This window comes from Pseudophryne corroboree, assembly GCF_028390025.1.
Source record: "Pseudophryne corroboree isolate aPseCor3 chromosome 3 unlocalized genomic scaffold, aPseCor3.hap2 SUPER_3_unloc_1, whole genome shotgun sequence".
Lineage (NCBI taxonomy): Eukaryota > Metazoa > Chordata > Amphibia > Anura > Myobatrachidae > Pseudophryne > Pseudophryne corroboree.
The window spans coordinates 3,908,129-3,923,933 of NW_026967493.1; the positions used below are offsets into that span (position 1 = coordinate 3,908,129).

The following is a 15,805-nucleotide window of genomic DNA, read 5'->3' on the forward strand; positions in this document are numbered from 1 at the left end:
GGAGGGGTTACAGGTTAGTGCAGGATTTAAGGGGGATTAACAAAATAGTTGAGAGTCAGTTCCCCGTAGTGCCTAATCCAGCTGTCATCCTAATGCAAATTCCTCCCACTGCCAAATTTTTCACTGTTATTGACCTCTGCTCCGCTTTCTTTTCGGTACCTCTGCATCCTGACAGCCAATATTTGTTTGCATTCACATACAGAGGAGTCCAATACACGTGGACTCGGTTACCCCAAGGTTTCATAGATAGTCCAAGTATATTTTCTCAGGCTTTGCATGATTGTTTACAGTCTTTCCAAACAGAGAGTGGATCAGTATTGATACAGTATGTGGATGATTTACTACTGTGTTCTGATTCATTGGAAGCATCCCTGAAGGATACGAAACAGCTCCTGTTTCATCTTTCAGACACAGGTCACAAGGTTTCCAAAGACAAGTTGCAATTATGCCGAACTAAGGTAAAATATTTGGGACACTGTCTAACACAAGGACTGAGACACCTGACCGCTGATAGAATCCAAGCCATTAGAGACATGACACTGCCACAAACCCAGCAACAGATCAGGACGTTTTTAGGAATGTGTGGGTATTGCCGTAACTGGATCCCAGGGTTTTCCATATTGGCGTTACCTCTGCAGGAAATGGTCTCCTCAAACAAACCTGATAGGATCTCGCATACTGACGAATCCGAAACAGCATTTGAGAGACTCAAACAGTGCCTAACGCAGGCGCCAGCACTAGGTATGCCAGACTATGGGAAACCCTTTGAACTATACGGAACAGAAAGTGCTGGTTGCGCAGCAGGTGTACTAACCCAAAAACACGGTGATGCCAGCAGGCCAGTTGCATACTACAGCGCTCAGCTAGACACGGTAGCGCGATCCCTCCCCACATGCTTGCGTAGCGTTGCGGCGATAGCATTGCTAGTGACAAAAAGCGAAGATGTCGTGCTAGGCCACAACCTCACAATCCATACACCACATGCGGTATCTGCCTTATTGAATTCTGCCCAAACCAGACACGTCTCATCAGCAAGGTTTACAAGATGGGAATTGGCATTAATGGCCCCAGTAAACATCACCATAAGGAGATGCAGCGCATTAAATCCTGCAACATTTCTCCCAGGTGTGCCTGGTCAGACACAAAGGGTGGAAGGTGAGAGTGATGGGGAAGGAGGATTTAATACAAAGGAAGATACACATGATTGTATGGAATATTTGACCCAAAATTTTACCGCAAGGCCTGACATCAGTGACAATCCACTGGAAGATGCAGAACTCACGTTCTACACTGACGGTAGTTGTCATAGACAGTCAGACTCGGGAGACTTGTGTACTGGATACGCAGTCGTAGATGACCAAGACACCATAGAAGCGGAACCGCTAGGTCCACCTCACTCAGCCCAGGTTGCTGAACTGGTCGCCCTAACCAGAGCATGTGAATTGGCTAAGGGTAAGTCAGCCAATATCTACACCGATTCTAGATACGCCTTCGGGGTAGTACATGATTTCGGAGCCCTATGGCGCCTCAGAAATTTCATGACGGCAGCTGGTACACCGATAGCGCATGCAGCTTATATAAAAAGGCTTCTAACAGCGATACAGGAACCCGACAGAGTGGCTGTTATCAAATGTAAAGCACACACATATAGTCAAGACCCAGTGTCACTTGGTAACAGCCGAGCAGACGAAGCAGCTAAGCTTGCAGCTGCTACCCCCATACAGACAGACACCACACAACTGATGGTATTTAATACCATCAACACACAAAAGTTGTGTGAGATGCAGAATTTGTGTTCCACACAGGAAAGAGCAGTCTGGAAGGCAAAGGGATATGGCCAGGAGTCCTCAGGGCTCTGGACGGATGGACATGGTAAACCAGTGGCCCCCAGAGCATATCTTCCATGTCTGGCTGAAGCAGCTCACGGGCTGACTCATCTAGGCAAGGAGGGGATGTGCAAATTGGTAAGAGCATACTGGTGCGCCCCAGGATTCTCCTCTCATGCGAGTAAAAGAGCAATGTCATGCCTTACCTGTCTGAGAAAGAATATTGGAAAGGCAATACCTACAGAACCATCCCATATCCCACCTGCCGGCGGCCCTTTTCAGGTAATACAAATTGACTTCATTCAATTACCCCCATGTCGAAATTTGAAATATGTACTTGTTTGTATAGATGTTTTCTCGAATTGGGTCGAAGCTTTATCAGCAGCCACAAATACCGCTATGTTTACAGCTAAGAAAATTGTGCAGGAATTTGTATGTAGATATGGTGTCCCTAGAATCATTGAAAGTGACAGGGGTACCCATTTTACCGGTGATGTCTTTCAAGGAATGTGTAAGTTGATGGGAATTGATAGCAAGCTGCACACTCCGTACCGTCCACAGGCGAGTGCGAAGGTCGAAAGAGTGAACAGCACTATTAAAAATAAATTGAGTAAAGTAATGGCAGAGACAGGATTGACGTGGCCAGAAGCTTTACCCATTGTTTTGTATAGCATCAGAACCACTCCCAGGTCCCCTCTTAATCTGTCCCCTTTTGAAATCTTGTTTGGTCGACAACCGCATGTCATGATTAACCCTCAGGATGATTTGAAATGTAACAATGAAGTAACTGTAAAATACTTGATTAACATGAGTAAGCAGTTGAGGAATCAAAATGATAATCTGAAGTTGGTGATTCCTGATTTACCAGGTAGTAATTGTCATGACATTGAACCTGGGGATTATGTAATGATACGAAATTTTCTACGCTCAGGTTGTCTTATTGATAGATGGGAAGGACCATACCAGGTCTTATTGACTAGCACCACAGCATTGAAGGTTGCTGAGAGAGAGACTTGGGTCCATTCATCCCACTGCAAGAAGGTTGCTGATCCAGAGAAGTCCCGTGATAAGGAACAGACGGTAGAGGTTGTATCACTGGAGTCTCTGTTCCAGGAGAACTGAGGCGACACCTGAGCCTTGAAGACCGAAAGCAGTTGTCGACTCCCCTCTCCCTTTTATTGTTTTTCTCCACTTCCCATCTCCTCTTCCTTAAAATTTCTTTTTCCCCCTTCTCATTCTTCTCTATTTTCTCCTCAAAGATGGACTTGCCCCAAGAGACTGTGATCCGGATTTTGATGTTAACCATGATGTTGACCAGAGCAGTCTGTTCCGGCGAGAGTACCATAGAGGTCGAGAGAGGTTCTGGAATGGGTTCCGATTATGATGATGGAGGCGTAGTTTTCCAAGATCAACCAAACCAACAAGCAAAGGCGAGTATCAGAAAACGATCCGATAGAAGAAATTGTGATGGATTGTTAGCTGAAGAAAACTGTATCTGTAGGCTTTGTGACAATTTGATTGAAGATGGATGCATAAAGAAATGCCAATCCAGTTTTAATATCCATATGGACCGGCATCCATTGAGTGACTATCACTCCTTAGTGGGTAATGTATTAAACCAAACAGATTGTTGGGTATGCTCTCAAGTACCTCAGGGTCATAGCAAATCAGGGCTAGTACCATTTCCTTTAACGTTAGGGGAGGTACTTGAGCTAAGTGGTGGGAGACCGGTGGACCGGAGGTTTAACATCTCCAGCCCTCCTAGTTTGAAGCTCCACCAATACCATGTGGATAGGTCCCTCTTATGTTTTAATATCTCCAATCCCCGTAAGCCGGGAAATTGGGAAGTGTCATGGAGCAACCTTACCATGACCTTTTCACACAGAGCAGATAGAATGCCTACAGATACAGAGCTTGTACGCCACATAGCCAGTAGAGGAAAATCTTTCCGGTATCGATATACCTTAGGAAATAGGATTACTAGAGTTGGAGAGGTATCACCAGGATACTGTGCACATATCGTACAAACTGATACGTGCATTAAACAGATGGAAGAATTAGGGTCAGGAGAGTTCACCTGGAAGGTGTGTAACATGGTAATGTCCTTCTCCGTCCCATATGTTCTCCCCGAAGATGCATATTTCATATGCGGGAGAAAGGCGTACAAGTGGCTTGCCCCAAACTCTGAAGGATTGTGTTATATTGGAAAAGTATTGCCTGAAGTGATGACTGTAACACATGACAAAATGAAGGACATACACCGTGGTGCCCAAGCTCCTTATACTCACACTCATTACGAGCACCGAGTTAAAAGACAACTGTCAGAAAGGTTAGAGCATCCGGCCTCTGATCTTATCCATGAATCCACCGGGATTCAGGTTCTGGTAGCGTTAGATTTCACTCGCACCGCTCGAGGAGTGATGAATTATAGATACATTTCCGCACTCGCCAATTTGTTAGATAATATCACTGAAATGTATGATGACACGTTTAGATACACTGGAAGAGAACTCCAAGCTTATAAAACAGAACTGGTACAGCATAGAATGGTTCTTAATTATCTTACAGCAGTAACAGGCGGATATTGTGTTACATTGGCAACACAGTACGGCATAAAGTGTTGCACGTATATCACAAATAGCACCGAGGATCCGGTAGAGGTCATAGACCAAAAGATGGACGACATTCTCCAATTGAAGTGGGAATTTCGTCGAAAACACAATCTCACCCTTGCTGCTGTAGGTAATGAGCTGACTGGTTGGGTGTCATGGTTGAACCCGCGAAATTGGTTCTCCGGTTTAGGAGACTGGGCTCAAGGAGTCATAATGGATGTTGGAAAGTTTCTACTATGTATCTTGGGTGTTGTTATATCCATTGGATTGATATTTAGATGCGGGCAGGCTTTAATGAGGTGCAAACAAAGTACAAAAGTGATGAGCTTGAGGAGTGAGGAAACCGTAATTAACCTGGATTTGATTTATGACCCAATGATAGAAACCAGGATGTGATGAAAATGCGATTATACGGTCCGTTTCTTTCACCTGTTTTTCTGCTTTTCTCCAAGATAACAAGACCCCCTTGGACGAGGAAGTTGACGAGACGCTATACAGACAACGGATGGACCAAAGAAAGAGTTTTGACCACTTGAGAAATGGACACTTGATGAACTTTGCCATGGATCCCCAGTTTCCCTAGTATTTTTAAACTCACGCTAGCCCAACATTCTTTGTAAATCTGATGGCACTGACAAAGCTTGTTGCTCATGCCTAAGGAGCAAAACAGCGCAAAGAAGACGACTTTCAACTGATACCGAACAAAACTTCGACGACAGATGTACATTTACCTGACATAGAATATCATTGCATTTTCCATAAGTGTTCTTCATCTTCATCTCTACAACCCTCAGGTAATAACACACATAGTATAGGGAATACAGGCACAGATATCAACAATCACATATTCCCCCATTCATGTATCATCAACTAAAATGTGCTCCCCATTTTGTTAAAAAATCCGAAAAGAGCTCGGTAAAGTTTGACAGCCCATCCACAGACCTGTACCACAGGATAAGAAGGAATTCAAATGTATACTTCGCAATACCTCGAAGCTTGATTTACAACACGTACGGCACGATGATACATGACCCCCCCAAACATGGACTTATACACACATGCTTCTGCTATCTCACTAGGTCATACCCTCTTCACACCTACTCCTCTCTCCTCCCCTACCCAACCATGGAAATGAATTAACCCCTGACATATATTTTTCTCCTTTTGAAATGTTTTAGAAGGTGGCAGTTATTATTGACTGCCAAAGGGTGGACTGTCAAAGTCAGAAAAATATCTCTATACATGCTGCCATATTTGCACCTCACGCTGGTCCGCGCTGCGCATGCGTACGCTCTCCCGTGAAGGCGCATACCCGCAATAGCGTGCACCCGCGGGCGCACGGTATGCGTATTTACGGTAGAGTTTATGTAGTCGTAGCGTGCGACTCATTCGTTACACATTTTCATAATTAATGTAGTTTATAGATCATGATCTCTTTAATGGTTTCTGAAAGTTTAGTTAACATAGAACGTCCCTGAACGGAGGAATCCCTCTTTGTATGGTACGAAGGGTCTAACAGGAATCATATAGCAGTGTTTGGTACCCATCGGAAGAGTATTTAATTAACAATATTCCGGTGTTGGTTTGGAGCGTATTAATCGCTCGTGCGGATAGTTATGGACATAGGAAGTTTATGTCCATTTCTATTATTTACTCATACTCAGGTATGCGGCGGGAAACCCAGTTTCCCACCCACCTGAGCTGTTGGAAATCGTCACAGCCCACCTGTATGAATCAACCTATGACCTTTTGTTATGATGCGAAGCCGAATTCCTGTGTCCAATGGACGACAAGATTGTAGGGACCATTGGATTGCATTGTGTGTGGGGCATAAATAGGCAGGCCGACCACATCCAGCTCTCACTCTTCAACGGTTCTCATTGCTGAAAATCGGGTGCTGGATGTCCAGGCGCATGCGATCGTTTCCCCTTGTGCGTAAGTTTTCTCTCCGTAATCATTGTCTTACTGTGAGCCAATTTCTCTCATCTCTCTCCATTTCTCTCTCTCCCTTCTCTTTTCTCTCACATCTCCCCTAGACTAGTATTGTATTGTATTAGATAGTATTGTATTTTGGTTAGGAAGTCTCTGTTATATTGTAGTGTATCATTTGTACTGTTATTCCTTTTACAAGTATATTAGATATAATACAGTTAATAGGCTTTGGACCCTAAACCAGTATCTGTGTATTTTCTATAGTTTTAAGTGTTCACTTGAGCGGCGGTGACGCTCAAGCAACTTTGTCGTTAGTCAGGTTACACAAGGTTGCACTTACACCCTGTATTCACATTAAGGTATTCTGTGCATTTCATTGGTAAAGGGTTTAGACAAAGGTATAGCGTTGTGAGCGTCTGCGCCGCTGGTGATCTCCTCGTGGTCTCGAGCGTCCGCTACGCCATAGCGAATCATTACTCTAGTCATAGCCAACAACGTGCTGTCCTGTGATCACTGGGCCGTGAGCGAACGTGACGCTTGAGCGTCTCGCCTACGGCTGAGCGATCGTTACGCAACTAGCGTACCCTTACGGTACTTCTTAAGTAAACAGCGTACAGTGTTCTTAGACTTCATTAAGGGTTGTTTATACGACAAAAGAATTTAGCATTGTCATAAGGAAGGATCTTGAATCCCGGGTAAGACTCATACCAGCCACACCAATCACACCGTACAACTCGTGATCTGAACCCAGTTAACAGTATGATAACCGTAGGAGCCTCTGAAAAGATGGCTTCCAACAATAAACAACCCGATTTGTTTGTAACAATAACTATATACAAGTATTGCAGACAATCCGCACTTGGGATGGGCGCCCAGCATCCACTACGGACTATGAGAAATAGAATTATCGGTAAGTAAATTCTTATTTTCTCTGACGTCCTAGTGGATGCTGGGAACTCCGTAAGGACCATGGGGATTATACCAAAGCTCCCAAACGGGCGGGAGAGTGCGGATGACTCTGCAGCACCGAATGAGAGAACTCCAGGTCCTCCTCAGCCAGGGTATCAAATTTGTAGAATTTAGCAAACGTGTTTGCCCCTGACCAAGTAGCTGCTCGGCAAAGTTGTAAAGCCGAGACCCCTCGGGCAGCCGCCCAAGATGAGCCCACCTTCCTTGTGGAATGGGCTTTTACAGATTTTGGCTGTGGCAGGCCTGCCACAGAATGTGCAAGTTGAATTGTACTACAAATCCAACGAGCAATCGTCTGCTTAGAAGCAGGAGCACCCAGCTTGTTGGGTGCATACAGTATAAACAGCGAGTCAGATTTTCTGACTCCAGCCGTCCTGGAAACATATATTTTCAGGGCCCTGACTACGTCCAGCAACTTGGAGTCCTCCAAGTCCCTAGTAGCCACAGGTACCACAATAGGTTGATTCATGTGAAACGCTGAAACCACCTTAGGGAGAAATTGAGGACGAGTCCTCAATTCCGCCCTATCCGAATGAAATAACAGGTAAGGGCTTTTATAGGATAAAGCCGCCAATTCTGATACGCGCCTGGCTGAAGCCAGGGCCAACAGCATTACCACTTTCCATGTGAGATATTTCAAATCCACTGTGGCAAGTGGTTCAAACCAATGTGATTTTAGGAACCCTAAAACTACATTGAGATCCCAAGGTGCCACTGGAGGCACAAAAGGAGGCTGTATATGCAGTACCCCTTTGACAAACGTCTGAACTTCAGGCACTGAAGCCAGTTCTTTCTGGAAGAAGATCGACAGGGCCGAAATTTGAACCTTAATGGATCCTAATTTTAGGCCCATAGACAATCCTGCTTGCAGGAAATGTAGGAAACGACCCAGTTGAAATTCCTCCGTAGGGGCCTTCTTGGCCTCACACCACGCAACATATTTTCGCCAAATGCGATGATAATGTTTTGCAGTTACATCCTTCCTGGCCTTGATCAGGGTAGGGATGACTTCATCTGGAATGCCTTTTTCCTTCAGGATCCGGCGTTCAACCGCCATGCCGTCAAACGCAGCCGCGGTAAGTCTTGGAACAGACAAGGTCCCTGCTGGAGCAGGTCCTTCCTTAGAGGTAGAGGCCACGGGTCCTCCGTGAGCATCTCTTGCAGCTCCGGGTACCAAGTTCTTCTTGGCCAATCCGGAGCCACGAGTATCGTTCTTACTCCTCTCCTTCTTATGATTCTCAGTACTTTTGGTATGAGAGGAAGAGGAGGGAACACATATACCGACTGGAACACCCACGGAGTTACCAGAGCGTCCACCGCTATTGCCTGAGGGTCCCTTGACCTGGCGCAATATCTGTCCAGTTTCTTGTTGAGACGGGACGCCATCATGTCCACCTTTGGTTTTTCCCAATGGTTTACAATCACTTGGAAGACTTCTGGATGAAGTCCCCACTCCCCCGGGTGGAGGTCGTGTCTGCTGAGGAAGTCTGCTTCCCAGTTGTCCACTCCCGGAATGAACACTGCTGACAGTGCTATCACATGATTTTCCGCCCAGCGGAGAATCCTTGCAGCTTCTGCCATTGCCCTCCTGCTTCTTGTGCCGCCCTGTCTGTTTACGTGGGCGACAGCCGTGATGTTGTCCGACTGGATCAATACCGGTTGACCCTGAAGCAGAGGCCTTGCTTGACTTAGGGCATTGTAAATGGCCCTTAGCTCTAGGATATTTATGTGAAGAGACGTTTCCATGCTTGACCACAAGCCCTGGAAATTTCTTCCCTGTGTGACTGCTCCCCAGCCTCTCAGGCTGGCATCCGTGGTTACCAGCATCCAATCCTGAATGCCGAATCTGCGGCCCTCTAGAAGATGAGCCTTCTGTAACCACCACAGGAGAGATACCCTTGTCCTTGGAGATAGGGTTATCCGCTGATGCATCTGAAGATGCGATCCGGACCATTTGTCCAGCAGATCCCACTGAAAAGTTCTTGCATGGAATCTTCCGAATGGAATCGCTTCGTAAGAAGCCACCATTTTTCCCAGGACTCTCGTGCACTGATGCACTGACACTTGTCCTGGTTTTAGGAGGTTCCTGACTAGCTCGGATAACTCCCTGGCCTTCTCCTCCGGGAGAAACACCTTTTTCTGGACTGTGTCCAGAATCATCCCTAGGAACAGTAGACGTGTTGTTGGAATCAGCTGTGATTTTGGGATATTTAGAATCCACCCGTGCTGACGTAGCACTACCTGACGTAGCACTACCCGTAGTGCTACTCCGACCTCTAACTGTTCCCTGGACCTTGCCCTTATCAGGAGATCGTCCAAGTAAGGGATAATTAATACGCCTTTTCTTCGAAGAAGAATCATCATTTCGGCCATTACCTTGGTAAAGACCCGTGGTGCCGTGGACAATCCAAACGGCAGCGTCTGAAACTGATAATGACAGTTTTGTATCACAAACCTGAGGTACCCTTGGTGAGAAGGGTAGATTGGGACATGGAAATAAGCATCCTTGATGTCTAGAGATACCATATAGTCCCCTTCTTCCAGGTTCGCTATCACTGCTCTGAGTGACTCCATCTTGAATTTGAACCTTTTTATGTAAGTGTTCAAAGATTTTAGATTTAAAATTGGTCTCACCGAGCCGTCCGGCTTCGGTACCACAAACAGCGTGGAATAATACCCCTTTCCCTGTTGTAGGAGGGGTACCTTGATTATCACCTGCTGGGAATACAGCTTGTGAATAGCTTCCAATACTGCCTCCCTGTCGGAGGGAGACGTTGGTAGAGCAGACTTCAGGAACCGGCGAGGGGGAGACGTCTCGAATTCCAATTTGTACCCCTGTGATACTACCTGCAGGATCCAGGGGTCCACTTGCGAGTGAGCCCACTGCGCGCTGAAATTCTTGAGACGGCCCCCCACCGTGCCCGACTCTGCTTGCAGAGCCCCAGCGTCATGCTGAGGACTTGGCAGAAGCGGGGGAGGGCTTCTGCTCCTGGGAAGAGGCTGCATGGTGCAGTCTTTTTCCCCTTCCTCTGCCCCGGGGCAGGAACGAGCGGCCTTTTTCCCTCTTGCCCTTATAGGGACGAAAGGACTGGGTTTGAAAAGACGGTGTCTTTTTCTGCTGAGAGGTGACCTGGGGTAAAAAGGTGGATTTTCCAGCCGTTGCTGTGGCCACCAGGTCCGATAGACCGACCCCAAATAACTCCTCCCCTTTATACGGCAATACTTCCATATGTCGTTTGGAATCCGCATCACCTGACCACTGTCGCGTCCATAACGTTCTTCTGGCAGAAATGGACATCGCACTTACTCTAGATGCCAGGGTGCAAATATCCCTCTGTGCATCTCGCATATATAGTAATGCATCCTTTAAATGCTCTATAGTTAATAATATACTGTCCCTATCCAGGGTATCAATATTTTCAGTCAGGGAATCCGACCAAGCCACTCCAGCGCTGCACATCCAGGCTGAGGCGATCGCTGGTCGCAATATAACACCGGTATGTGTGTATATACCTTTTAAGATATTTTCCAGCCTTCTATCAGCTGGTTCCTTGAGAGCGGCCGTATCAGGAGACGGTAACGCCACTTGTTTTGATAAGCGTGTGAGCGCCTTATCTACCCTAGGGGGTGTTTCCCAACGTGCCCTAACCTCTGGCGGGAAAGGGTATAGTCCAATAATTTATTAGAAATCAGCAGTTTTTTATCGGGGGAAACCCACGCTTTATCACACACCTCATTTAATTCATCTGACTCAGGAAAAACCACTGGTAGTTTTTTCACACCCCACATAATACCCTTTTTTGTGGTACTTGTAGTGTCAGAAATGTTCAATGCCTCCTTCATTGCCGTGATCATGTAACGTGTGGCCCTACTGGACATTACGTTTGTCTCGTCACCGTCGACACTGGATTCAGTATCCGTGTCAGGGTCTGTGTCGACCATCTGAGGTAACGGGCGTTTTAGCGCCCCTGACGGTGTCTGAGACGCCTGAACAGGCACTAATTGATTTGTCGGCTGTCTCATGTCGTCAACAGTTTTTTGCAAAGTGCTGACATTGTCACGTAATTCTTTAATTACTATCATCCAGTCAGGTGTCGACTCCCTAGGGGGTGACATCACTAACACAGGCAATTGCTCTGCTTCCACATCATTTTCCTCCTCATACATGTCGACACAATCGTACCGACACCCAGCACACACACAGGGAATGCTCTGATAGAGGACAGGACCCCACTAGCCCTTTGGGGAGACAGAGGGAGAGTTTGCCAGCACACACCAGAGCGCTATATATATACAGGGATAACCTTATATAAGTGTTACTCCCTGTTATAGCTGCTGTATTTATATATTAGCTGCCAATAGTGCCCCCTCTCTGTTTTACCCTGTTTCTGTAGAGCAGGACTGCAGGGGAGAGTCAGGGAGCCGTCCTTCCAGCGGAGCTGTGAAAGAAAATGGCGCTTGTGTGCTGAGGAGAAAGGCTCCGCCCCCTTCACGGCGGCCTTTTCTCCCGCTTTTTTCAGGAAACTGGCAGGGGATAAATGCATCCATATAGCCCAGGAGCTATATGTGATGCATTTTTTTTAGCCATATAAGGTTTTTATATCGTTTTTATTGCGTCTCAGGGCGCTCCCCCCCAGCGCCCTGCACCCTCAGTGACCGGAGTGTGAAGTGTGCTGAAAGCAATGGCGCACAGCTGCAGTGCTGTGCGCTACCTTATTTGAAGACAGGAACGTCTTCTGCCGCCGCTTTCTCCGGACCTCTTCGCTCTTCTGGCTCTGTAAGGGGGCCGGCGGCGCGGCTCCGGGACCCATCCAGGCTGAACCTGTGATCGTCCCTCTGGAGCTAATGTCCAGTAGCCAAGAAGCCCAATCCACTCTGCAGTCAGGTGAGTTCGCTTCTTCTCCCCTTAGTCCCACGATGCAGTGAGCCTGTTGCCAGCAGGACTCACTGAAAATAAAAAACCTATTTAAACTTTTACTTCTAAGCAGCTCAGGAGAGCCACCTAGCTTGCACCCTTCTCGTTCGGGCACAAAAATCTAACTGAGGCTTGGAGGGGGGTCATAGGGGGAGGAGCCAGTGCACACCAGCTAGTCTAAAGCTTTTACTTTTTGTGCCCAGTCTCCTGCAGAGCCGCTGGTCCTTACGGAGTTCCCATGGTCCTTACGGAGTTCCCAGCATCCACTAGGACGTCAGAGTAATTCTACAGTGAAAACCAAATGCCTATAATTCCTGAGGTAGATTCACCATAATACAGGGTTGGCGTTGCTCCCCAGAGTCAGAAAAACAAGTAATCTAGAGGGAGAAAAGAAGACTCTATTTTGGGGGCACTCTTCAAAGAGTGCCCCCAAAATAGTCTTCTTTTCTCCCTCTAGATTATATGTAGTTTCACAACAGCTGGAGGGCCGCAGTTTGGACATGCCTGCTCTATATACTCCCACTCCTCCATGGAGAAATAGACAGTGACATCCTCACACCTTATAGGAACCTGACACACACAATGATACAGTCATCACCCAGACACATCCCCTGGCGTTACTGTATAATGTCCTATTCCCAGCAGTCACCTCTCCAGTCAGCACCCAGACACGTCCCCTGGTGTTACTGTATAATGCCCCATTCCCAGCAGTCACCTCTCCAGTCATCACCGAGACACATCCCCTGGTGTTACTGTATAATGTCCCATTCCCAGCAGTCACCTCTCCAGTCATCACCCAGATACATCTCCTGGTGTTACTGTATAATGTCCCATTCCCAGCAGTCACCTCTCCAGTCATCACCCAGACACCTCCCCTGGTGTTGCTGTATAATGCCCCATTCCCAGCAGTCACCTCTCCGTTCACATCCCCTGGTATTACTATAATGCCCCATTCCCAGCAGTCACCTCTCCGTTCACATCCCCTGGTATTACTGTATAATGTCCCATTCCCAGCAGTCATCTCTCCGGTCACATCCCCCAGTGTTACTGTATAATGTCCCATTTCCAGCAGTCACCTCTCCAGTCACATCCCCCGGTGTTACTCTATAATGCCCCATTCCCAGCAGTCACCTCTCCGTTCACATCCCCTGGTGTTACTGTATAATGCCCCATTCCCAGCAGTCACCTCTCCGGTCACATCCCCCAGTGTTACTGTATAATGCCCCATTCCCAGCAGTCACCTCTCAGGTCACACCCCCCGGTGTTACTGTATAATGCCCCATTCCTAGCAGTCATCTCTCCGGTCACATCCCCCAGTGTTACTGTATAATGTCCCATTCCCAGCAGTCATCTCTCTGGTCACATCCCCCAGTGTTACTGTATAATGTCTCATTCCCAGCAGTCACCTCTCCAGTCACATCCCCCGGTGTTACTGTATAATGCCCCATTCCCAGCAGTCACCTCTCCGTTCACATCCCCTGGTATTACTGTATAATGTCCCATTCCCAGCAGTCACCTATCCAGTCTCATCCCCAGGTGTTACTGTATAATGTCCCATTCCCAGCAGTCATCTCTCCGGTCACATCCCCTGGTGTTACTGTATAATGTCCCATTCCCAGCAGTCACCTCTCCGGTCACATCTCCCGGTGTTACTGTATAATGTCCCATTCCCAGCAGTCACCTCTCCGGTCACATCCCCCGGTGTTACTGTATAATGTCCCATTCCCAGCAGTCACCTCTCCAGTCAGCAGCTGAATGATCTTGGTGGTGAGTATATGGACAATCTTGTCCGTGATGAGGATCTGGGCCCTGACTAATCCTCCTGACACACAGGGATGACTCCCATGTATCTCACATTCATGCCCATAAGACTTTTTCACATGCCCCTTAAATGCCCATCATACGTCACCTGATGCCAGTAAGACCACTACATATGCCCCACCATACCTCTCTATATGCCAAATACAAGACTATGAGACCTTCCCTCAGCCACATGCCCATCAGACAACCCCCAGATGCCACTTATAAGCCCATTAGACCTTCTCCACCTTCCTATCAAACTTCCCCTCCACATGGGCACCAGAGCTTCCCACATGCTGCTTACACGCTAGGGATGGCCGCCGCAAGGACACTGGCTGATGGTTAGACCATGGATGGTTACTGAGTGCACAGGTGTAGTGGAGCCCTGATGCCGTCACTGATCCTGTCTGTCCTCAGTTGTATTGTTAGACTGAGCCATTGGGATCAAGTATATGATGGTGGCAGCCATCACAAACACGACATTTAATTGGGGGGGGACATTAAATCTGAGTATCATCGGCAGCCAGCCATCGGTTTCCCATCTCATTCCACACACTAGGCTGTTTTAGTAAGGTGCAGATCCCTGTCCGATTTTCAAGAGTCAAAATGTGTCCTGCCCTCTTACCTGCTAAAATAGACCCCCGGGCACATGCCATCTATTCACAATAAGGGGAGCGCTCCCGTAAGTGCTTTGAACGCTCCTATTAGTGATGTTGACAGCCAGGCACGCCCCCAATAGAGACTCCGACAGGGCCGCGCACCCTGTATACCCGCGCCTTGCCCTGCCCACTTCCTGGCAGGATCACTACATCAGCCACCACATAGAAGGAGGAGGAGGAGGAGAAGGAGAAGAGGGGAGGGCTGCTCCTGTGCTGCCGTGTTCTGCTGCTGTATAGCGCAGATAGGGAGCAGGGAGCCGCCGGCTGCCACCAGGGATAGGCTGCAGGGACTGAGGGGTCTATTTACTAAGCCTTGGATGGAGATTAAGTACCAGCCAATCAGCTTCCAGCTGCCATGTCACAGACTGGGTTTGGAAATTGACAGCTAGGAGCTGATTGGCTGGTACTTTATCTCCAACCAAGGATTAGTAAATAGACTCCTGAGCCCCCAGACCATGCTGTATAATGAAACTGCTATAGCACAGGAGGAACTTACTGCCTGACATGCCTGTAACCCCCCCATATACAGCAGGGGGAGGCAGCCTGTTGCACTACACATCCCAGCATGCCCTCACCAGAACACTGCAACAGGGCATGCTGGGCTATGTAGTACCACAGGTCCCCTGCCCCTGATATACAGTATGAGTGAGAGAAGAAGCCGCACACGTGATCAGCTCCGATAACACAGGACATTACCTGCCGCTGCCAGTAACCGGGAGGAGGCTGCACACCACTTCCTGCTTGGGAGGGGACAGCACTTCCGGTCTAGCGCAGCCACATCCGGCCTGTGCGTTCCACCTTTACTTCCGGGCTGTGCGGTCCACATTACTTCCGGTTACCTGTTTCCCGGGACTCCTCCTACTGCAGCGCGGAAGTTACAGTACATACCCGGTACCCGCAGTGGAAAACACCGAGGTACAGTAAGAGGCTGATGAAGGGGGGAGTGGGAGGGCAGATGTGACACATAGGAGGGTATAATGCTGGGGAGGGGCAGGGAGATGCTGTGTGTGCAGTTGGGGTACACAGGGTAATGGGAGGCAGCCAGGCAAACGCTGGAGCTAGATGAAGCACGCAGGTGCAGGGCTGGTTAAC

At 47.9% G+C, this 15,805-nt stretch overlaps 2 protein-coding genes across 3 annotated transcripts in view; one reads left to right on the top strand and one right to left on the bottom strand.

Annotated features, from left to right (window-relative positions):
* LOC134983111 (zinc finger protein ZFP2-like) overlaps positions 1-15,346 on the bottom strand; it is a 120,961-nt gene extending 105,615 nt beyond the window's left edge. The window contains exon 1 of one of the 2 annotated variants that reach the window (XM_063948826.1): positions 15,210-15,346. In XM_063948826.1, the coding sequence (XP_063804896.1) occupies positions 15,210-15,219 (10 nt within the window). In that variant the 5' untranslated portion in view covers positions 15,220-15,346. Of the gene's footprint in view, positions 1-14,679; positions 14,972-15,209 lie in introns of those variants that run through there. The other variant, XM_063948825.1, reaches the window with a different exon arrangement.
* Positions 15,347-15,384: 38 nt separating this feature from the next.
* LOC134983114 (zinc finger protein ZFP2-like) overlaps positions 15,385-15,805 on the top strand; it is a 38,766-nt gene continuing 38,345 nt past the window's right edge. The window contains exon 1 of the mRNA XM_063948831.1: positions 15,385-15,628. The gene's annotated coding sequence lies outside the window, so the exon portion shown is untranslated. The remainder of the gene's footprint in view (positions 15,629-15,805) is intronic.